At 42.9% G+C, this 24,543-nt stretch overlaps 3 protein-coding genes across 4 annotated transcripts; 2 read left to right on the top strand and 1 right to left on the bottom strand.

The window, feature by feature from the left end:
- Window positions 1-1,385: 1,385 nt before the first annotated feature.
- On the top strand, window positions 1,386-7,567 carry LOC136475844 (pyrophosphate-energized vacuolar membrane proton pump-like). Its single transcript, XM_066473486.1, has 8 exons — window positions 1,386-1,765; window positions 4,295-4,869; window positions 5,041-5,420; window positions 5,605-5,691; window positions 5,782-6,112; window positions 6,361-6,771; window positions 6,849-6,908; window positions 7,041-7,567. The coding sequence occupies exons 1-8, from the start codon at window positions 1,516-1,518 to the stop codon at window positions 7,245-7,247; spliced, it is 2,301 nt and encodes a 766-aa protein (XP_066329583.1). The 5' UTR covers window positions 1,386-1,515; the 3' UTR covers window positions 7,248-7,567.
- Window positions 7,568-8,351: 784 nt separating this feature from the next.
- LOC136471243 (uncharacterized) lies at window positions 8,352-11,773 on the bottom strand. The gene is made up of 4 exons (XM_066468976.1): window positions 11,615-11,773; window positions 11,171-11,306; window positions 9,025-9,077; window positions 8,352-8,917 (listed from the first exon to the last, which is right to left on the bottom strand). Exons 2-4 carry the CDS (start codon window positions 11,285-11,287, stop codon window positions 8,554-8,556), a joined length of 534 nt encoding a protein of 177 aa, XP_066325073.1. The 5' UTR covers window positions 11,288-11,306; window positions 11,615-11,773; the 3' UTR covers window positions 8,352-8,553.
- A 4,953-nt stretch (window positions 11,774-16,726) lies between these two features.
- On the top strand, window positions 16,727-23,712 carry LOC136471242 (protein S-acyltransferase 24-like). 2 transcript variants are annotated; one of them, XM_066468974.1, is made up of 13 exons: window positions 16,730-17,138; window positions 18,144-18,284; window positions 19,629-19,741; window positions 19,852-19,931; window positions 20,054-20,217; window positions 20,662-20,800; window positions 20,884-20,983; window positions 21,585-21,642; window positions 21,789-21,866; window positions 21,955-22,053; window positions 22,304-22,382; window positions 22,460-22,608; window positions 23,199-23,712. In XM_066468974.1, the coding sequence occupies exons 1-13, from the start codon at window positions 16,863-16,865 to the stop codon at window positions 23,559-23,561; spliced, it is 1,839 nt and encodes a 612-aa protein (XP_066325071.1). In that variant the 5' UTR covers window positions 16,730-16,862; the 3' UTR covers window positions 23,562-23,712. The 2 variants fall into 2 exon arrangements, with proteins under 2 accessions (XP_066325072.1, XP_066325071.1); XM_066468975.1 differs by lacking the exons at window positions 22,304-22,382; window positions 23,199-23,712 and having other exon boundaries at window positions 16,727-17,138; window positions 22,460-22,595.
- Window positions 23,713-24,543: the final 831 nt, after the last annotated feature.

Genomic DNA, 24,543 nt, shown 5'->3' with positions numbered 1-24,543 from the left:
TTTTAGTTAAAATAGTATTTTTTTCACACAAATTAATCAACAGTATTTTTTTTTTTTGAATCAGCAACGACACGAATCAGGAGGCTGGAGCCAGACAAGACGGCCATGGCTGCACCCGCACCCGCACGGCCGCACGCCACCCCAAACCCCAACCAACGGCCTCGCTCTTTTCGCACGTCAGCGTCTTGCTTTCTTTAATGCCATTTTAATGACCACGCTGTCGTGTGTCGTGTAACACAACTGTCGAGCAGGTAGGTCACGAGCTGCCAACAACCGCAGGAAGTCTGTTTTTGACAAGCAAGATCAATTCGCGCCGAAACGAAACAAAATGACGGTGCCTACTGCTGAGCTTGTGCCGTCATTTTGTTTGCGACAGCCGGGCTGAAACTGCTTAAGGCTGAGGATGTCATTGAGCCTCTTGTTTCCTAGTGAAAATGGTAGATAGCAAAGTTCTGCTTCCTTGTTCACATGACAGAAGAAATTAAGGAAAATAGATCTGGCGTTTCTGCCGTTGTGACTATTTTGATATCCCTCCGCATGCCACAATTGCATTTCAATGAACGGCCGGTTGTAGGGTTTTTAGCAAAGGTATATACGGAGTATCTTGGCAGACGACCTTCTCTAACATCGACGAGTACGTGCCATATATTCTTCCGTGATTTAACATACCGTTTTTTGTGTGTGTGTTTTTTACCACATCTTTGCCTCTTGTCCTAACCAACTTCACCATATGTAAATCTCTGTGCTACCGAATTTGCCGACACCTATTGCCATTGTACTGGCCCGGCTTCACCATGATCCTGTCCTCTCACTCGCTCTATCGTGTCTTAGTGCCGTTTATTTGTCGGTTCGCCACCACCCGTAACATATTGCCATTGTACTGGCCCGGCTTCACCATGATCATGTCCTCTCACTCGCTCTATCATGTCTTAGTGTCGTTTATTTGTCGGTTCGCCACCACCCGCACGAAAGTGAAATATTTATGTTGTCTTGTCGCGGCTTTACTATGACCGTGTCATCCTTATCCTATCTCGGTATCATATCCTATATTTATCGATCCACCCACCACTCATAAAAGTGAAATTTATGTTATCAACGGTAAGAGCTCTACCTTTTAATTAAGAAAAAATATATATCAAAAGTTACAATGTCTTGTCACGCCGTATTATAGTCGAGAAATACGGAAAAAGACCATGGGTGTTTTTGCGTAGAGTAATAATGAGAATCTGAGAAACTTTTCCTTAAAAAACAAAGAAAGTTTTGAAAAGCTGTGAAAAAATATTTGAGAAACTGAAAGCCCGATAATACCCTTCTCCCCTACCAACAACCAACGCAGTCACTCACCCATCTCTGCACTCCTTCCCATCCTTTATAAGGCCCGGCCGCGGCTCCGCTCGCCTCTCCTCCCTTCCCGTACCGTACCACTCTCCCCGTTTCTCTCCGGTTCGTCCGTTCGTGGGAGGGCCGAAGCTTCGAGAAAGGAAACCCTAACGCTGTGGGGAGCAGCCTCCGGCGATGGCTGCGGCGGCGATCCTGCCGGAGCTGGCGACGCAGGTGCTCATCCCGGTCGCGGCGGCCGTGGGCATCGCGTTCGCGGTGGTGCAGTGGGTGCTGGTGTCCAAGGTGCGGCTCACCCCCGAGCTCCGCACGGACGGCGGAGCCGCGAAGAGCGGGCCCAGCGGCTACCTCATCGAGGAGGAGGAGGGGCTCAACGACGACAACGTCGTCGTCAAGTGCGCCGAGATCCAGAACGCCATCTCCGAAGGTGAGAAGCCGTGCGCTCTGGCTCTGTGTTTGGCTGATTGCATATACTCTCGCGCGCGTTTTCCCTTTACTCTTCGGTTGAAGTTGATACGCAGGTGGTTTGCTGGATGCTTCGGTTAAGATCTTAGCCTTGTTTGTTTGAGTTGGATGCTGTTGGAAATGATCGAAACCTTAGGTGCTTTGCTTTTTGGCTTAGGCGCACGACCGCACGAGTTGATGCTCTGGATTTGATTTTCGAGCAAAAGGATCGTGGGAAAATCCTTTCTGTTTTTATATATAACATATATATGTATTTTTATATTTTAAAATAGATGATTCTATTTAACGATATCTCCCAATCACCTCTGTTATGGAACGAACTTTGATTTTAGTTTGCTGCTATGTGACGAGACGGTTGGAGGAAACAATCATTTAGTGCGGCTTATGTGTTGTCTTGCTCGGTAATGTGAGAGCGTCGTGCGTACGCAAGTTGCTTAGAGTTAGACAGGAGACTTTTAATCAATTGCTAGCTTTAATAGAGAAGGAGACTGCTTGTTTTGCAGACGACAAGTAAAGGCGTTACTCTTTTCACGGTCCATTTTTTTGTTGAAGTTAATTGTAGATTTTTTTGGGGGTGGTGTGTGTGTGTGGTTGGTGGGGAGTGGGGGGTGGGGGGGGGGGGGGGGGGGGGGGGTCATGTATGGATGGTTGTAATATTGCATTAATGTTCCATGCTAGTTGGATGCAGACAAGGCATTAAACTAGCTGTTGTTGCTACTGTACGCAGCAGAGATTACGGTAAGCTTTAGTTAATTAAGCCCTAATCCTTGGAGGCACAGCTAATTCTAGTCCACCTAGATATCCTTTTGGAGGTATCTTTTGGGAATGTGTGGGCGTGGTCAAAGTTGGTCGTAATAATTTAGTCGAATTGGTCAGAAGCTGCCTGTGGGGTAACAGATGAAGGGATAAGTTCTAGCAGTCTGAGAAGTCCAGGAGTGGGGTTGAAGATAGTAGATGAAGTTCTCGCAGCACGTGGTCCTCGCTACTCATTCTTCAGTGCAGCTGATATTAACTGTAGTCGGTCCAGACTTCATCTTGTGGGAACCACATGGTCCACATCCTGCTGCTTTGGTAATTTCATATTTCATTGAAATCCTTGCATGTGCACATGTGCGGGGAAGTACTGATGCAGATGAACAATTGCACATTGGCTCGGCATGTCACTCTTAAGGCATCCGTGGAAAGAACCGTTGCATTTTTGTATTGTGTTCCAGTAACATTTCAGAGCTATTTGTTGATGTAGTCGTGGTAGTGCTTATCTAATAATATGAAGATAACAATAAATATGTGGTAGCTATCTTTCTCAATTAAGAATAGGATGATATTCCATATTTATCGCTGATGATATCTGGGAGTAATAATCCTATAGGTCAGTCAAATGTGACCTTTTCTGTGAATGATTGTGTGTTTGGTTTTACTGTTTACACAACGGACCAGAGACAGGTCATGTAGTTTCTGTAGCTATTGCAATGAAACTTGCTGAGAGATTGTTTCTCTAATTACTGAACTATTTTGACATTCACTACTTGCTGCCTAATTTGCTAAGAGTTCCTTTAAAGTAAGCTGACTTAATATGGGCATTTTTAAAGCTTGGTGGATTAGATTTGGTTGGTTCCCAATTTCCCATTGCAGCACCAGTTGCCTACGTCATGTTGTAGTTGCTGGATTAGTCTTGATGGATAAGTTTTCATTGGACCTCGTGGTTTTCATTTAAATTAGCACTGAACTAATTTGCTCTTAAGGCAGCCATCAGTCTGACACTATTTACCCTTTGTCTGTAGTTTTCTGTTCCAGTTGGTTTGATGTTGACTCATGTCCCTGTGCTGTCTCTGACTGTGACAACATTAAAAGCGGAAAACTGGTAGTAGGTATCACTAGAATCTTATTTTGGCTTGTTTTTTCAGGATGCCTAACAAAGGTACATAAATTGAGCAACTTACACGCAGCCTAAAGTCTACCTAAGATGGGTTTGATTGATCAAAGCCATGCATGCAAGTGAAGGGACTGTGATGAAATTTCTGTGTGTTAAAAATAGGGAAAAATTTGTTGTATCTTGATAAATGATAACCGTGTCTTTATGACAGAACTTTATTGTATAAAATTTATCTTCCTCATATAGGATCAAAGAGCTGTTCCTATTTGGGTCTATTTTATAGTTGGCGTAGCAATTCTTTCATGAGTGAATATAGTTGTGCACATAGAAGTAGAGGGTTTGCCATTCCATGATTTTTCGCTCCATTGTATCACTGACGTGGTGAATGAGTGGCAATCCTCAAGCGCCAGAATGGGGTGGCAAATCCTCAAACTTGCCATATTTTAGAGTTGTTTGGGATTCAATAGCATCAGCCTCGATTTTTTCTGTTACTTCAGAGTTGATGTTGTTCTGTGGCATGCTTTGCTCATTTCAATTTTTTATTTAGCAAGCCTTAATACACTGTCTGTAACTACTGAACTCACTTTGCCATCCTTTTCCTTACTTTGTTGTGAACAGGAGCTACATCTTTCCTTTTCACTGAGTACAAGTATGTTGGATTATTCATGGGCATCTTTGCAATCCTTATATTCCTCTTCCTTGGGTCTGTCGAGGGATTCAGCACGAAGAGTCAACCTTGCCACTATAGCAAGGGCAAGACTTGCAAGCCTGCACTTGCTAATGCCATCTTCAGTACTATAGCTTTTGTGCTTGGTGCAGTCACCTCACTGGTTTCTGGCTTTCTTGGAATGAAGATCGCAACTTATGCGAATGCCCGGACAACTTTAGAGGCCAGAAAGGGTGTCGGGAAGGCATTTATTACTGCCTTCCGATCTGGTGCAGTTATGGGCTTCCTGCTTGCTGCCAGCGGTCTTTTGGTTCTTTACATTGCTATCAATTTGTTTGGAATTTATTACGGTGATGACTGGGAAGGTCTTTTTGAGGCTATTACTGGTTATGGCCTTGGTGGTTCTTCTATGGCTCTTTTCGGCCGCGTTGGTGGTGGTATTTATACCAAGGCTGCTGATGTTGGTGCTGACCTCGTGGGGAAGGTAGAAAGAAACATTCCTGAGGACGATCCAAGAAACCCAGCTGTAAGAATTCATTCACTTGAATTGTGAAAACTTCCAGTTCTTAAGTGCTATCTTGCTACACTGCAATTGCATAGTGTTCATACTCGCTTTCGTTCATAGCTTATAGCTAGCATTCTGCTTGGACTGGTGTCTGCACCGTGGTGTAAGAATGATCTCTTGATGTACTTGCAGGTCATTGCTGACAATGTTGGTGATAATGTTGGAGATATTGCTGGAATGGGATCAGATCTCTTTGGCTCATATGCTGAATCGTCATGTGCTGCTCTTGTTGTGGCCTCGATCTCGTCTTTTGGAATCAACCATGAATTTACTCCAATGGTGTACCCCCTTCTTGTCAGCTCTGTTGGTATTATAGCATGTCTCATAACAACGCTGTTTGCAACTGATTTCTTCGAGATAAAGGTTGTGAATGAAATAGAGCCTGCTCTCAAGAAACAACTTATAATATCCACTGTTGTGATGACTATTGGCATTGCGCTCATCAGTTGGCTTGGTCTTCCATACACATTCACCATTTATAACTTTGGAGCCCAGAAGACAGTGCAAAGCTGGTATGAAAAAATTTTGATTGGCCATTGAAGTTTTTAGTATAGAGTTCATATTACAATCTTTCTTTGCGTTAAATTTATCAGGCAACTGTTCTTATGTGTTGCAGTTGGTCTTTGTGCTGGCTAATTGTTGGTTTTGTTATTAAGTAATTTATATTTTAATCTCATTCTAATTTAAATTTATCAGGCAATTGTTCTTGTGTGTGGCTGTTGGTCTCTGGGCTGGCCTAGTCATTGGTTTTGTTACTGAGTACTACACAAGCAATGCCTACAGGTATCTAGAATCTTTTCTTGCCAGTGATTATGATGGTAGCATTTCTTGTTTGCTTCCAATGTATGACATATTTGTTGTTTTGTGTTCCAGTCCTGTACAAGATGTTGCTGATTCCTGCAGAACTGGAGCTGCCACTAATGTCATTTTTGGGCTTGCTTTGGGTTACAAATCAGTCATTATCCCAATTTTTGCTATTGCGTTTAGTATCTTCCTCAGCTTCAGCCTTGCTGCCATGTATGGTGTTGCTGTGGCTGCTCTTGGAATGCTAAGTACCATTGCCACAGGCCTTGCTATTGATGCCTATGGCCCTATCAGTGATAATGCTGGAGGAATAGCTGAAATGGCTGGGATGAACCATAGGATTCGTGAGAGAACTGATGCTCTAGATTCTGCAGGAAACACCACTGCTGCAATTGGAAAGGTAGACATGTGCTTGTCTTATCAGAGTTTCATGTGATTGCACAGCAAACTAAAGATTTTTCAGTTTTCCTGTTTTTTCCATTGGCAAATGCCAGTTAGGGTCCATACATAGTTGAAATTTTGCATGTGCTTTCACTTAAGAGCTTGGACACCCTAGAAACTTTAATATTTTCTATTTAGATCATTTTATATCACCTTCAATGCAATTGGTTTTGCTAGAAAAGTTCTCTCATGGTTTTGTATTTGCAGGGTTTTGCCATTGGCTCCGCAGCCTTGGTGTCCCTTGCACTCTTCGGTGCCTTTGTAAGCCGGGCTGCTATCTCCACTGTTGATGTTCTGACTCCTAAAGTATTCATCGGGCTTATTGTCGGTGCTATGCTCCCATACTGGTTCTCGGCAATGACCATGAAGAGTGTAGGCAGTGCTGCACTCAAGATGGTGGAGGAAGTCCGACGGCAGTTCAACACCATCCCTGGGCTCATGGAGGGCACCACAAAGCCTGACTATGCAACTTGTGTCAAGATCTCAACGGATGCATCCATCAAGGAGATGATCCCCCCAGGTGCTCTTGTTATGCTCACACCACTGATCGTTGGGATTTTGTTTGGGGTTGAGACCCTCTCTGGAGTCCTTGCTGGTGCCCTTGTCTCTGGTGTTCAGGTTGGTGGGAGTTCCTCTCAAATTTCAGTATGATAGTTGCATCTGAGTTTTTCCTTAGTCCATTTCACCATTTTCAGATTGCCATTTCTGCATCCAACACTGGTGGTGCCTGGGACAATGCCAAGAAGTACATTGAGGTAAAGTTACACGCAGACTTTACTGGGCCCTTTTTCCCCTGCCTGAACTTGCATGACACCTTCTCTAAAAAGCTATTTTTGAAGGAAAAAACGCCTTTATGTATATAACATTTTGATCTTTGGTTTGCTCAGGCTGGAGCTTCAGAGCATGCCAGGACCCTTGGCCCAAAAGGTTCTGACCCTCACAAGGCGGCTGTCATTGGTGATACCATTGGAGATCCTCTCAAGGACACGTCTGGCCCCTCCCTCAACATCCTCATCAAGCTAATGGCGGTTGAATCCCTTGTCTTCGCCCCCTTCTTCGCCGCCCATGGTGGCATTCTCTTCAAATGGCTCTAAGCCAGCAAGAGTCGCAGGATAAAGGCCGTAGTTTTGCAAGGGGAGTAGAGCAGTATGTCAGCTATACAGCATCTATGGCATGTGCTTTGCTCCTCCAGTTGATGAGCCCTGTTGTGTTTTTTTTTGTTTGTTTCCGTTTTCTTGGAGTTTTTAGTTCCAGGGTCCGACCATGTTTTGATCCCATAAATTCCCCGCCAGCCTTCGAGCAACTGAGTTCATTTTCATATAAGTAATCAGCCCCAGCCAGACATTGAAGCACTGGAAAACTTTAACAGTTTCTAGAGATATGGTGATGATTTTGATGATGATGATTAATCTCAGCATTTTTTTTCCTTCTTGACAGTAATTAACATGGTCTTTGCTTGAATTTTTGTTCTCTTTTCAAAACGTTATGCATGCAAAATGGAAGTGATGTTTTTTGGAACTGCTGTTTCAAAACAATATGCAAGCAAAAAGGAAGTGATGTTCTTCGAAACTGTTGTTTAAATGCGATAGCAAGAGTTGTCTTTTGGTAAAGTTTGGTTTACTGACGACCATTTAGAGCAACTCCAAGAGATTCTTTATATCTTGCCGAATTTTTAAGAAGAGACTTTGGTGAAAAAATACTTTCCATCAGCCTCTTTATTCTAGTTTTCTCGCACGCTAAAGATAAGAGCGAGGATGACTCTAAAATTCGCATTAAGATATAGAAAACTGTTGAAATGTACAAAGATATAGAAAGTAATTTTTGCTCAAATAATTTTTCAAATGATGATTTAGTGAGTACATTTTAGAAAGATTTTTGAAGATGCTCTTAGGTGATACTGATTATGCGGAACTTCAAATACGTAGTTTTTGTAGCCTCTCGTGCGGCCATGCCTGGCACGCTGAAAACCTTGTCATATAGTGAAAGCATGAAAAAAACGGAAAGCCATGGATTAATAAAGAAAGAAAACACAATAAAAGTTCTCTCCGAAGGACCGATCCTCACATCAACCCGGAATACTTTGGAAGATTCTGCTGTCCTTGCAACCAGGCATAACATGCCTCAACCATCAGGTTGGACAAGAACATTGTCAAATTGTAATACAAAACTGAAGCAAACAATTTAGAAACCATTCGGAGTAGGGTAGATAGCAATCTGAGATACATGATTAAAGGAATGGTTTAATAGTACATGCACAATTAAATGTTTCTTTTTCGTTTCCAATCTAGGCTATGAATTGTCCACGACCAAGCTAAAACCCCTACCCACTAAACAGTACACTGCTGTGCAGGGGCGAACAGGCAGCTTTCCTGCATGTAAGCAACCACTCGCAGCCATCGATCATTTCCTCTTCTTAGTAGGTGGTTGGGGGACGTCATCGTCATCATCCTCTTCCTCTTCTTCCTCCTCCTCATCTTCGTCATTGTCACCGTCCCCATCATCGTCGTCGTCATCATCATCCTCTTCATCCTCTCCACCATCATCATCATCATCGCTTCCTCCTTCACCATTGGCTTCAGGATCGTCATCATCATCATCATCGTCATCTTCCTCATTCCCATTGTCATCTGATCCCTCGTCACCACCATCATCTTCTTCTTGGTTTTCAGCATCCTCATCATCTCCCTCATCATCATTATCATCATCAGATTCTCCATCATCTTTGTTCTCAGGATCAGTTTCATTTTTACTTTTGCTCAGAATCCTTGGGGAAAAAGAGAAACAATCCTCAGCTTTGGAAGACAAGAAGAAATGACCATGGCAATAATAATGTGCTACATGTTTTGGCATTATGCACCAGATGGGGCGTACCTATTAATCAAATTCTGATCTCCACCAGATGTAAAGATTTCATTATGCAGAATCTGGACAACAAAATCAAAACAGTACACAAAGTATTAGCTAAAATGAGGTATATTCCCAATTTAAAATGCACGAACAATGCAAGATGTTTTCTTTGGAATGGAAAAGACATAAATAACATCTTAATGCCGAACAGTCAACAAATTTCGAAGTCAGTAAAGGCACCAATTGCAACCACTTTCCTTTTTAGTAAAATCCCCTCAAGCAAATTAATACTGCTACTAATATTTATCGTAACAAAACTGATCTCAAAGCATGTATGGCCTCTCCTTTCCAAATAACAACTGGGCTACATACTAATGCAGTCATTTGGACGATGGAAACAACTATAGTACCGAACAACTAAAACACAGATAGTACAGATCTCAAAAGCTTGGCCAAAATATCAGCAACAAACAGAGAAGCAGGTCACCCAATGTCTGTTAACATCAGAAAAGTGAAGTTAGGTACATGACTTGCAAATCTCCAAGACTATCTCAATGGTTTTTCATGGGCTTTGTAGGACATAAGACACATCTGAGGAAGAAAATAAATGGTAGATCCTTTGCAATTCCATCATTAGCACGAAAGATATTCAAAGACATCATATTATTTGGCTTGATACAAACACCACTAGGTAAGTCGTAAACATCAAGGTCTTTGGGCAAGAAAACACATTGCATTTTTAGACAAAACTACCAAAGACCTCCGACAACCCTGCTTTTATTGAACTTGAGGCAAAAGAGGCTCAGTGGTTATTTATACCTCAGGAGCACATCAAAATAGTACAGATTCATCTCTAACCTGAGTAACCCTAAAACATAGTCTGTTATCCAAGCAACACACGAACTCATGGCTTGCATCAGCTTATTTTGTGATGGTGCGCTACATTACCCCAATATGGCAGGATAGGGCCGTATCCTGTATTGGTACATATCCGATATGGATACACAGTGGATACGTATCCACAACGAATCTGTAAAAAAATAAATCAACGAGAATTCGGATACTCTTTACTGATATGTTGGGCTCGTCTGATACGCCGGTCCGATACGTCCCAGCCCACCAACAGCTTGTTGGATAACTCCCAGACTCCCCACGCCTGCTGCCTCCCTTCTCCCATAACCCTACACAGGCCACAGCCACCACAACACTCCCTACACCAGCACGTGAGAGCTCCTCCATGGCCGAGTGAAGGCAGCGGCGAGGTCCTCCACCCCACTGCAGTTCCTGTGGAGGCAAGGCCGGCAAGATCCTCGTGACCGAGTAGCGACACATCATGGTACTGCAGAACGTGTGTGTGTGTGTGTGTGTGTGGGGGGGGGGGGGGGGGGGGGGTGTTAACAGTTGTGCTCGTGCTAGGCGGCCATGGTGCGAGACGACCATAGTGGGGGCCCAGCTCAGTTGCTACCACAAGCGTCGGCCATGGCATGGGATCAGTTGCTTCGCAGAGGCCATGTCTAGGCCCTAGGCCTCCTACATCCTCTGGTGGCTGCCTCATATCAGTTTTGTTTGGAAAAATGCCATAGCAGTACAAGTATCCATATCCGTGCTGCATTGATGGCGCGGGCATACAAAAGATACCAGATTCCCTAGCACAACCAGGGAGTAATCATACATAATAATAAAAAACTCGACCTGCAGGGGCGGGGGATAAGACAGCCCTAAGCATTTTGATAAGAAGAATACTTTCTTATGCAGGCCGAGAAAACCACCGAACCCCTACCCGACATGTACACGATGGAACCATAGCCCATGTGAGAAACAAACAACCTGGGCCGGATCTCATACCTATGCTTTGGCGTGGGACATACGAAGGGATTTTTTTAACCCCAGACTGAAATTCGCTCCCATGGGGAGTCGAACCTAGGACATGAGGAGTGCTACTAGAGCCACCTAACCAACCTAGCTATAGGGCCGTTCGCAAGAATATCATACGCTCCAACTTCATAACCACATCGCACACACACACAAACCCCCACATGGAAAAAAATGCCCCTCACATACCAAGATCTACTGACCTTACAGAATACAAGAACACAGCTACTGCACAGAGATTTACTGTAACAGTTTAACAAGATTTCTTGTAAGGCGTGAGAAAAGAAGAAACTTTTACCATGGCAAGGAGCCCAAGTAACCTTGGCACCTCCAAGGCAGCCTGGGCAATTATAAGCGAGGCCAAATCAGCGGCCTTGTCTCCGCCATGGTTGTTGATTCCAAATAGCACCTCCATCTCAAAGCAGCTAGGATTTCTACAACAAGGCAGAAATTCAGTACACGGACAATAGAAAAAACAGAAAAAAGATGGCAGAAATTTGGAACTTTCGCAGCTAAAGCGAGATCTACGGTAGAAGCTACGGTCAGGGGCGGACCAAGTAAAAAGACATGAGTGTACTCATGTACAACCCAAACAATTGCATAAAAATCGAAGTTAGTATGCATGTATACACTGGGCACGTATAAACTCGTACTCAGATCAGATCCGAATACAAACAGGTTAAGTTAGGGTTCGGGTGCTTGGTTCCGCATAGCAGGAAGGGAAGAGAAGGGGTGCCGGTACCTGGTGGGTGCTCGTCGCCGCGAATGACTCGACGAAGACCTGGGAACCTGGTGTAGGGCGGCAGTGGCGGCGGTCACCCAGTAGCCGCACGAGGAGAAAGCGCGACGGGGAGGGCGACCAGGAGAGGAGAGAGGAGAGATGGCGTTTTTTTTAGTAACGAGAGGAGAGATGGCGTATGCGGTTCCGGCCGATGTTTTGGGTCCGTTGTAGGATTGGGCCAACGACGGCCCGACACGCTGAGGTGGAGGCCCATAAAAAATTTCTTTTTAAGACTTTTTTATTTAAAAAAGGTAAAGTACATTTTTCAACCTCAAACTCGCATTGAAATTCTATTTTCGACCTTCAACTATGAAACCGGGTAACAGACACCCTCCAACTGTCAAAACCGGACAAATTTGGTCCTCGACTGGTTTTAAAACCGATTTTCTATTTTCTATAATAATATAAAAAAATCTGGTTTGATCTCTAAAAGTTCATAATTAATTTATTTTAAATTATAAAAATATGAAACTACTTCATGTTTTCTTCTAAAGATGTTATATATATGTTTATGCTATATTTAAAATTGTTTTTAATTTAGTATGGAATTAAATTTCGTGCGGAATTTAATTTCGCACTAAATTAAATTGTTCGTTTTCTATTCTTTTACATGACAGTTCGTTCGCAACCTTCGTCTCCGCGCGCACCGCCTTGCTTTTGGCCAAAAACAACTCGAGAGGCGGGCCGCGAGCGTCAAGCCCTGTATTAATGTATACACTACCATTGCTATCCCCATCCACATTTATTTTAGATCAGAAAAATATGAAACTAGTATTTTTTTTCTAAAAATGTTGTCTACTTGTTTATGGTCTATATATAGGTATTTGGAATTGGTTTATTTATGTTCCTACTGCTTTATTGCTCGTTGTCACGCTTGTTATTTATTTAAAACAAGTAAGGTCTAAGCGATTTTAAATGTAGCATCCACACACACACACACACACACACACACACACACACACACACACATATATATATATATATATATATATATATATATATATATATATATATATATATAACATTTTTAGAAGCAAACATTTACTAGTTTCATATTTTTATAATTTAAAATAAATTAATTACGAACTTCTAGAGACTGAATCAGATTTTTATTATTATTAGAAAATAGAAAATTATTTTTAAAGTCAGCCGATGACCAAATTTGTCCGGTTTTGACAGTTGGAGGGTGTCTGCTACCCGATTTCGTAGTGGAAGGTTGAAAATCGAACTTTAATGCTAGTTGGAGGTTGAAAAATGTACTGTACCCTTCAAAAAAATACTCCCTCCATCCATAAAAGAATACAATTATTGTTTTTTGATGAGTCAAATGATTTGAAGTTTGACCAAAATTATATAAAAATCTACTAACAATTATAATACAAAAATAAGTACCATTAGTGGATTAAAAATATATTTTTATAATAAACTTGGTTAGAGATATAAATATTAATATTATTCACTATAAACTCAGTCAAAGTTGAACTAGTTTGACTTCCAAGCGTCCCATAGTTACATTATTTTGTGATGATGGAGCGAGTGCTAATTTAGGGAAAGTTTGTACTCACGCAATGGATCCACCACGTCATCCTCGGGGTAATGGAATGTATCTTTTTTCTTGAAATATATTATAAAGGCATCCAATAAAAACACGCATTCATCTATCTTTGTTAGCACCTTCAGAATTCGGCATGCTAGATTCGAAATTATATGCTCTGTTCGTTTGGCTGATAAGTCATGGTTGAATGTACTATTGATTGATTGATTTGTTATGAAAGAAAAATACTGTTCGCTAGCTTAAAAAAATACAGCTTATAAGCAGCGAACAGGATGATAGATGCCTCATCGATGTATATGTCGTGTATCTCTGGAAAAATAACATTGTTAAATTCAAAACGTTACGAGCACCACGCCAGCAACTTAGACTCAATAGACATGTTACATTACAACGCAAGGAATATATACAAATAGAGGTACGCTTAGTTCGCGAAATGTGCCCTTGTCACTGTTAAGTTCTTCTCGGCTCCATCACCCCTCACCTTCTACTGTCTTTGCTAGACATGTGGCCTTTGGCCTTTTTACGGATTTAGGGTGCGTTTAGTTCGCGAAATGAAAAATTTTGAATGTCACATCGGATGTTTTAGATGTCGGAAAGGGTTTTTGGACACTAATAAAAAAAACTAATTACATAGCTCATCTGGAAACTGCGAGACGAATTTATTAAGCCTAATTAATCCATCATTAGCGCATGTTAGTTACTGTAGCACTTATGGCTAATCATGACTAATTAGTGTTAAAACATTCGTCTCGCGATTTCCAACCAAACTGTGCAATTAGTTTTTTTCGTCTATATTTAATACTCCATGCATATGCTGCAAGATTCGATGTGATAGTTTGGGGTGAAAATTTTTGGAAACTAAACCAGGCCTTACTTGTTGATAGTCAGGCCGAGCTCTATGAAAGGGAGACGGAGGAGAGAGGGTTTTGGCTTCTATGAACAGTGTTTTTTTTTCCATACTTTTACAGGCAGGCAGGGGTAGGAATTGCTTGGAGTCATACCAAAGAGGGTCGTAGTACACCTGAGACATCATTTAATTTACTCCTACAAATAACATCAGATGAAGACCCCGTTTGATAGAGCTCCTACGGCTCCAGCTTCAGTGGGAGCAGGGAAAGCCACTTTTTTTAGCTTCTAGGATTTGCCAGTGTTTGGTGGGACACTTTCAACACCATGCAACCTATGATCTATATAATTTCAGCATACTTACTAGTTGCTTGCCACCACAGACTTAGTAAAGTCCACAAATTTAATGTCAGCATCATCATCTTCTCCTTAAAAAATAATCCATAAATCAACATTTATGTACCACAACAATTATAAAATCAAAATTTGTATGAATCAGCTGAAAATAAGAATTACATATCAATGGAAGGTGTACACTTCTAGGTCAGCATCATCATCTTCTGGATTTATGGTCGTGGGCTGATAGGTCTCAGCTTGTTTGAGCTCATGAGCAGCTCGCGAGCTGGCTCGTTAAAACAGCGAGCTAGACTTACAACTTAGCTCGTGATAAAGTTAAAACAAGTCGAGCCGAGTCAGACACGAGGCGAACGAATTGACGAGCCACGAGTATTTTGTCTAGCCCTACCTTCAACCCATGGACAATTCCACCCACTAGCGCAAGCTTGAACTCATCCCCTTGTATCCCCGTGATCACTTGCTTTGCATCAGACTCTAAGATGACGTCAGAAATGGCCAGCGCCACAGCTGTGCTAACGCCTTTGACACAGGCCACCTTCCGCCTCTTGAAAGAACCATCAACATTCAGTTTTAGGGTCCCTGGTGGAGGCCGCTCCCATCGTCGTAGTGGCCTGCAGTTCCCCTCCGGCGCTGAAGAGTTCAGAGCTTTGATCTCCGCAGCCTGTCTTCCACTCAAGCAAGCTACATGTGGTCAGCTAATCTTCTCAGACCTCCTTCCCGGATTGAATTTCTCTAATGCCACCAATTATTTAAAATAAAATGAATATAATTCTCAGTTGGTCATCCCCACCATGACGTAGGATGTGCTTCACTGTTTCTTTTGCATCGTGACACTCTGTGTTTGGTTCTTTGGTCAGAGTGTTTTGGGGTTGAGAAATGCTATAAAATATATATGTGTTTTAGCATAAATAAAACACTTGGATTTTTTCCCCTGTAGTGCAGTGGTTAGCTGGTCGGTCGGTTCTCTGTTTTGTTTTGCACCGTGCACTAGAACTGCTACGAATTGGTATACGCCTCTTATGATCTGTGGATTTGTGATTTTGTGATTTATGATTATCTGAAGGTAGAAGAAGGCTGGAGGTAGAAGAAGGATGGAGACGGTTGGATTTTAATTCTATGGTGCAAAAAAAATCATGTGTTGAAACTGTATAAAACACATGGTTATTGAGTAGACAGACTCCTTTAGGGTTTGTGCAAGCAAGTTTTTACTTCCTAAAAAAAAAAGAGCCAAATTATTTTCCCTGACCAGAGCCAGTTTCTCGTTATCCGTGTCAATGGCAAGGCGAGGCGTGACCAACAACCAACCCAAAGAAATTCAAAAAAAAAAACACCCAAAGACTATTGTGATCTCGTCCAAATCAAGTTGCAGGCGGGGCGGGTTGTTAACGTAACCCGCCCGCTCGCCCCGCAAAACTAGGCTTCGTGGCTGCTGTGGACAAGTTGCAATTTTTTCATGGGTCAAAGACTTCCAGCCCTCAAAGCCCGCGAGAAGCCTCGTAGCAACCCGCAAGACCCGCAAGGCTGCAACACCCTCCTCTGCTCTCCCTTTCATCGCCGGGCCACCGCCACCGCCGGGCCAAATCTGAGGTTGCCTTCCGCCTCCCGGACGACCTGGGCCTCGGCTGCGGCGGCCCCGACAGCGACGCCTTCGACGAGATCGGCTTCGAGGACGACCTCTTCTCCACCTTCATGGACATCGAGAAGATCTCGTCCTCCGGGCTCTCCAACCTTGATGGTTATTTATTTTCATATTTACATGGCGTGTGCCAATTGCAATAAGAAGATTTTCTTGCTTCTGTTTTTGACTCTAAACATCACGTCTCATGGTCTCTTCTGTTAACAGTGCAGCAATTGAAGATAACTAATCAGCGAAGGAAGGTCAAGGTGCTTTTGCCTCTACCAGTTGCAGCGAAGTGCTCGTTAGCGTGTATCTGAAACCTCGCTCACAACTGATGTTCACCGCTCTTTTAGTTTCTATGTAGCTTTATATATCTACTCTCACCCATGTATTTGGATCGGCATTCTAAGCTAACGAATCATTATGTTCTCGTACAGCAATGTCGACATTGTTCTCATTAAGATTGTATGAGGGACTGTACGTCTTGCGGGTCTTGCCGGTTTTGCATACAAGTTTGTTATGTCCGCGGAACACTTATCCGTAAGATCCATAGCTTTGTGGCAAGCTGCAAACCCACTAATAAACTTTGCGACAAACGAGATGGGTTAGCGGCCGACCACAAACGAGCCCGCCTGCAAGTTGACGTCCAAATGTCAAGTCCAACCAAGCTCTCCTCCGTCCGGCCGAAAACAAAAACAAAAAGAAAAAAAAAACGAGTCAAAGCGGCCCCGCGTCTAGCAGGTGCAGGCCCCTCGCCAGTCGCCACCTCCGTGGCCTCCCGAGTCGCGACCCAAATCCCGCGAGGGTGCGAGGCCGCCCGATCCCCCGGGCCCATGGCGTCGTCGGAGATCGAGGTGATCGAGGACGCCGCCCCCGCCGCCGCCACCGGCACGGGACCGGCCGTCGCAGAGGGGGCGGGGCAGGAGGGGGAGGAGGAGGCGCTCAAGGACGACGTGTACACGGGCGCGGCGTACGGGGACCTCGAGAAGCTGCACCGCCTCGTCGAGCGGGAGGGCCGCTCCGTCACGGTGCCCGACGCGCTCGGGTACCACGCGCTGCAGTGGGCCGCGCTCAACAACCGCGTCGCCGCCGCCCAGTACATTCTCGAGGTCGGTCCGCGCTCCCCCGCCCCCCCTCGATGCCCGACGCGGTAGCCTGTTGCCTATTGGGCTTAGCTGCTCTGTTGATAATGGCGATCACTTGTTGGTGGTGACTAGCGACGATTTGCCTGAGGAATGCGCAGCTAAGCTACCTGCGCATTGTAATATCTTAATGTCAGCATCCTGCTCGGATGAGAATTGCGCAGATGAGCTCAAGCTTATAGCCATTGCTTTACTGAGTTGTTGTCATTGGGAGTTTTCATCCTTCGTATGTTCGAGATTCGAGCCTGCCTGTGGGCACAATGGCTGGTGACCTGGTGGGTAAGGTTTGGGCAGAACCATTGCTGTAACTAGTTACTGACTTACTGTGTAAGTTTTATGCGTGGATCATAGTATGTTGTGTAATCATGTGGACTTGTTTTAAACTGTAATAGTGACATTTGCACTTTTGGAGACTTTCGCTTGTTGCTTTGCTGTAGCTTGGGAGATGTTGGATGGTGTATACGATGTCCATCTCAATATAGGGACTGATGGAAGAGCTTGGGTTTTGGTTTCGCTAGATTTCACGGCAAAATGAGCTTTCTCTTGCATATCCTTCAGTACTGTTTAAAGCTGAGCCTTCAATCTTATCTCCAAACAAAAGGCATTTTCTGTCTTCATAGCTGACATAAGACATTCTCAAATTGAACCTGCGGCCTGTTTGCTTGGTCGTAAACGATCGTAAATTTCCAGCCAGAACAGTATTTTTCTCTCACACCAAACCAGCCAGCAGTAATAATCCACGATCGTATACGATCGTTTTAGCCCCAGCTGAACAGGCTGCTGGATGCTTGGTTGGGTTGAAATAGTTGTCATCTTCACGATGTTAAACAGGCCTGTCATAATTATTAGAAATGCTAAGTGTAGTTATGTCCTTTATCATATGTTTTTACTTCATTACAGCATTGCGCTTTTTTTCTCTTCCTTTTGGGTTGGTTTTGGTGGATGATGATTCTGACTTTTTAATTTGGACAGCATGGTGCCAATGTAAATGCTATAGACCACAAAGGCCAAACAGCACTTCACTGGAGTGCTGTGCGTGGTCATGTTCAAGTTGCGGAATTACTTTTGAAAGAAGGAGCTAAGGTGGATGCCGCTGATTTATATGGATACCAGGTTTGTAGTTTGATTTTTCTATTGCACCCGTGGCACTTCCCGTTATCATTGTATCTTTTATTTCTCTAGAATATTTTCATAATTTCTCCTGATGGTCCACTTTCTCTGATACAAAAATAGATGAAGTTTATTTAGTTGCACACAGATTAAGAAATGCACTATTATCACTCTAGACATTATAACTTCTTTCTGGCTGTAGCAATGGTTTGGATGGGATAACCAAGATGTACATATACCGTGGATTTTTGTTCTGCTCTGCAAATTTTGCCATTCTTGCATTAGCACCAAGCATGTTATCAAGTATCCGATGAGTTATTTAAGTGAAGAGTGGCAAAATTCATATCACTGTAATTAGTACAAGGGCAATTTTGGGAGATGACTGATTTACCTTACTTATGCATTGCACTTTTTGTCTAAACATTTACCTCTAATCCTTGTGCCCCCACTACTTTAGGTTCACTCCTTAATATACTATACTACTGTCTCCATTTCAAAATTTACGGTATATTATCATTCAAAAAGGTCAAACACTGTAAAGCTTGGCAATCAATTACTCAAGACGCATAAATAGATTCGAGTAAAGTCCATGGCCGGTCCTCGAACTTATGGGTGTGTGTGTCATTCTGGTCAACTCTGTTTGGGTCTCATAGCTAGTCCAAATGGATCTAAACCTGTACCCATAAAACATGCTGACACGTGAGGCCCACATGTCATCTTCATGTCCTCTCTCTTCTCTCTCGGACTCAACCCAGGAAGTGGCCCGCGGCGCGACATGGTCGGGGCTGCTCACCGCCACAGCACCCGCCCTCGCCCGATGCCACCACCTCCCACGCACGATGCGACGCTCGCGACGGACACCTGCTGGTTGCTGCAGTATCTTATTGTAGGCTGTGGGCTCGGTGGGTCCCCGTCCGCCCACCATATGCATGCCCTGCAGGACGACCACTGCGGCATAGGCCATCATGATCAGTGGCACAACCACGACGGCATGGTGCTCGTGGCCGTGCCCGGCGCTGCCAGAGGCGCGCTGCACACCCACCATCACCATGAGTTGGTCTCCGTGCTGGAGTCCATCAAGAGGAACATGTCGTTCCAGGCCATGAAAACCAACACAGCATGTCGTCGCCCACGTCTTGCCCACGTCTTTCTCCATATCCGACACCGACGAGGTGCTCTACATTGGTTTTGTAGTAATTGATAACATATTATGTGCTCTAGAAATAGGAATGGAGGGAGTAGCCTATTTGTAGTAGATGAAATAAAAGCTTCAGTGAAGTCTGTATAAGTAGCCTGTGGCTAGAGTTTTACTCATGATTCCTTAATCAATCTACTGTTATATCACAGACCACACATGTTGCCGCACAGTATGGCCAGACAGCATTTCTTTGTCACATTGTTACAAAATGGAATGCTGATTATGATGTCCCTGATAACGATGGAAGAAGCCCTCTTCACTGGTTCGTACCGTACATTTAATATGAACCTGATGGTATTATGTATTTTGCTCTTTAACATATTGTCTAACTTCCTGCTGACGTATCTGTATATATATTCATGCCACTTGTAGGGCTGCATATAAGGGATTTGCGGATACTATACGTCTCCTCTTGTTTTTAGGTGCTTATAGGGCGCGGCAAGATAAAGAAGGTACGCATTGAATTATTTCAAAACCCTTCATATCTTCATACAGATAATGACAATCTCTCCAATCAATAGAGCCTTTTCTCCCACCAGCTTGTTGTTCATTTCCATTGTAAGTGCTTCCTTAGGTTGTACTCCTTTACATTGGGCTGCTATTCGGGGGAATTTGGAGTCCTGCACTGTGCTAATTCAAGCTGGCAAAAAGGAGGATCTTACGGTTCAAGACAATACTGGCTTGACTCCAGCCCAACTTGCTGCTGATAAGAATCATCGACAAGTTGCATTTTTCCTAGTAAGTATTATTTATATTATTAATATTTTTTTTATTAATATATACTTCAAGTAAATGTTTAGCATATCTGGATTCTGGAGTCCAACTATAAAGTTTTGGTGTTGGATGGAGAGCCTAGTAGTGCTTTGTATCTTTAAAACTTTGTTAATCTAAATAGCATGAAGCATACCGCTGCTGATTATTTTTATTTGCGCTGCAGCAGATTTTGCATGTGTTCTTCCTTGATAACTACTTTACCTCACATATCAAAAAAATAATTTTCACAATTAGTACATTTAGCATGGTTAAGGTGATTAGATGACATTACTATCTTTACATAAAAGATGGTTTGTTTTTTTTCAAAGAAAAAAAAAATACTGTCATTATTGACCTCAATACAAAATGTCTTATAGTGCAGTAGGGAAACTTAAGGACTGACTTGATCATTTGCTCTGTTTAATGCAGGGGAATGCTAGAAGAGTACATGAAAGAGGATGTGTCGGGAATGGTTATTTTGGGAAACTATTAAAAATCGGGCTTGCTCCTCTTCTTTGGTGTATCATTATAGCCTTAATTTTTGTATATATACATTCAATTATCTTAGGTATTATACTATTTTGATGTATTTCAGAGTTCAGACGATTTAATCTTCCATAATGTGGCACTTAGTTTATTCCTACCATGCAGGAGACTATAACACAAAGATGACTGTATTTCTTGGGTTATTTTCATGGTTGGGAGTTCTCCTCGCAACTGCCGGACTGGTTATGTTTTATAGATGCAGCAGGTAGACATCTTATTATGATACAAGCAACAAAAGAAAAAATATGAGAAGCAGAGAAATGAAGAAAGGCTTTGCAAATTGGCCTACAAGAAAAGCTTTTATAAGAAACTGGAACTCTTATGCATTATTAGGTCCAAAATCTTGATCAGTGGTGCATAAAGAGTCCACACCCCTTCACTTTATGTTTCTATTTTTAGAAAACCCCCTATATTTATTTTCCTTTCACAAGCTTACCCTTCACGTGCAAAGGGGTTTTTTTTCTTCTAAAAATAGAAATATAAAACGAAGGGGTATGGACTTTTTGTGCACCACTTATCAAGATTTTGGACCTGAAAATGCACTTTCAAACCTGATGGACCAAATCGACACACCCTCACAAGTTAATGGACTATCCATGCATTTTACTCTTTATTTAATGCTTCTCGTTATTTTTATTGTGCGTCTATAAAAGGTCTGTTGCTTAAATTTCAGTTTGTTTAATTCCGTGTTCTATTTTCCTTCCAAATCTGTATATTCAACACCCAACACCCTGCTTCTTTCACCTCTTAGCTATGCATTTTGATCATATTTTTTCTTCTGGAGTGACCATACTGTTTTTGTGCAGGAAAGATCCTGGTTACATCAGCAAGAATATAAGAGACTCACAAAATCGAAGAGATGATGTAAGCTTGAAAGATCTAGAAACCTACTATGACTTCCTGTTCATTTCTTTATCTCCTGTTTCATTTTAAACTGCCACTCACAGAAAATTTAAATAATATCATAGACCAAAGTGTGTAATGTTCATCTTTTGTTTTTGCTCCTCTAGGAACCTTTGTTGAAGATGGGTTTGGACAATCCTGAACTCCTTGATGGTAATTGGTCTCAACTATGTATAACATGCAAAGTAAGTTTTTCTTTATTAAGCAATCTGTGTGGGGTTTTCCCTTGAATTAACATTTTCTGAAGCAGCCTGATTTGCCTAGTATTAATAGATTGTCAGGCCTGTACGCTCAAAACACTGCTCTACATGCGACCGCTGTGTTGAGCAATTCGATCATCACTGCCCTTGGGTATCGAATTGCATTGGAAAGGTACTGTTTCCTTTTATATGTTGGACATCTTATTTGCAGTTGATATATTAATGGTACAGGGTTAAAAAGCTAAATACGGATTCATTCTAAAAACTACACCTATAGACCCAAAGCAGGAGCTGAAGAACAAGAAAACATCATTCTGCCTCTAGTTGATGAATTGCATCGTTCTCTTTTGTTTCCACATTTTGAATGTTAATGAAAAATTGTGATTTTCTTCAGTCTAAGCTACGATGGTTTCAAATTGCAGAGGAACAAATGGGAATTCTTTATGTTCCTTATCCTAGAAGTTTCTGCTATGATTATTACTGGTGTAACGGCCATCATAAGTATGTTTACATTTTTCTGTTATACCAAGACTTTGATTGCATTGAGAAAACTTCGTTTATTATTTTTCTTGTTGCAGGAAGTATAGGAGACCCAGCTTCTCCAGCATCATTTGGTGGATGGCTTGGCTATACAGCTATAAACCATTCCTGGGTGGTGTCTTTTGTCATAATGGACCTCCTCCTTTTCTTTGGTGTTATAACTCTAACAGTAATTCAAGCATCACAGGTATGAACCAAGTTGATATTGACTTTTTTTTGTTTACTTTTGATTGTTGAAATACGCTAAAGTTCCCACTGAGGAACGATTCATCTCCTACCATCTCCAATGAACTGAGTAGTCACTAGTCAGGCAGATTACATCTGACAATGCATCTATTAGGCACCAGCACAGTATGGATCTAGTTACTAGAACATTCTTTGATGAAAAACTAAACGGCATCAGCCTTGTTCTTACCCATTTCTATAGCAAAATACGGATTCAGTATCCCTTTGGTGCCAAGTGCTAATGATACCTCTAAATTCTAATCAAATATTTGGCATCAATCTGATTCTGTTGATGCCTCTGCGGCTCAGCTCATGTCTATACATAAATGTATATTTTTGTAGATTATTTCTGCACATGCATGATTCTTTGTATTCTTGGTTATCTGTTCAGTTGTACTAAAAATTATCACCTTATTGAGCTTCTGTCTGTTTGTGGAGATCCACTGCATCTGATATCAGGCACTATTGACTCTTAACTTTCTTTTTCCTTCCTGTATCTTTAACCCACTTTTTCCCACCATGTGGTAATTTCTTGCTTTTCCTACCTTGCAGATATCCAGGAACATTACAACAAATGAAATGGCAAATGCCATGAGGTACAGTTACCTCAGGGGACCAAGTGGCAGATTCAGAAATCCATATGACCATGGGGTGCGCAAGAACTGTTCTGAGTTCTTGCTGAAGGGGTACCATGAGGATATTGAGAACACTGTACAGACATTGCAATCTGATGAGGAAATGGGACCAATTCAGATGAGAAGCCCAGTCTCACCACATGTGAATGGCACTGACCACAGTTCCACCAATTCACATGCCAGCTCAAAACCCCATCGCCAAAGTCCATCCAAGTGTTGCAATCAGAGTAAGAAATCTGATAGGACCCCTTCAGGCCTAGGGCTGGGCCTTTGGGCATAACAACCCCTCTAGCCGTTATGCGCGATCTCTTCTTCCCTTGTGATTCGTTTTGAGGATGCAGATGTGTTTCTTTATATTTGTGCATACCTGTTGGACGAACGGTCGACCACAGTTTTGTTTGGGCTATTTCTTCATGGGTGCTCGGTGAAGGGCAGACTTGTACAAGCGGTAGAGTCTTACCGCCTGTGATCGGAAGGTCCCGGGTTTGAGTCGTGGTCTCCTCGCATTGCACAGACGAGGGTAAGGCTTGTCACTAACACCTTTTCCTAGACCCCGCACAGAGCGGGAGCTCTCTGCACTGGGTACGTCCTTCATGGGTGCTCAGTGATTTCTCTCTGGCTGCACACGGCTTCAGAGACATCTTCAGCTTGCTCCTACGATAGAAATTTTGTCAACGACGTAAAGGTTTTGTTTTTGTTAGCAATCGGATCAGAGGGAAGAGGGGGAAAGCTTGGGCAGGAAGAAGAACAGGAGGAAGGACGAGTTCTTCGTTTAAAGTTCAGAGAAGTGTTTACAAATTCGATGATGCCTCATCTCTCAATACAGCATGTATATATATCACTTAGCTAAAATGTCCACACTGGGCCTGATGTCTTAGGGTTGGGCCTTGCCACACGCTTGGGCCGGGATGATGAAGCCTCAGCTACCACATCAGCTGTGCCTTGTGCCTTGTCTTGGTCAGCCGTCAGGGCAGCGCTGACAGTTTTTCTTGGCAAAAGTGCACCGGGGCACGATGCCTAACCACTCTGTACGTACATGGCTGCGGGCTAGTAGTTCATATATCTTTTACTGGATGAATTTCGTACCAGGTTCTCTCGCATGTTATGTAGCCACGTCACCTCTTTTTCTCGGACGTCGGATTTTAATCAGATGGCAGGCGGATGAACTAACACGTTTCTACTTTCTAGAGTCGTCGTCCCAGCTCGCAGGCCCGAGCGGACGCCGCGTGTCCGCGTCCCTCAACCCTTCCACTCCGCGCCTC

This window comes from Miscanthus floridulus, chromosome 8 (genome assembly GCF_019320115.1).
Source record: "Miscanthus floridulus cultivar M001 chromosome 8, ASM1932011v1, whole genome shotgun sequence".
Classification (NCBI taxonomy): domain Eukaryota; kingdom Viridiplantae; phylum Streptophyta; class Magnoliopsida; order Poales; family Poaceae; genus Miscanthus; species Miscanthus floridulus.
Note: the sequence above shows the minus strand (reverse complement) of the source record. Positions and strands in the feature narration are given on the sequence as shown.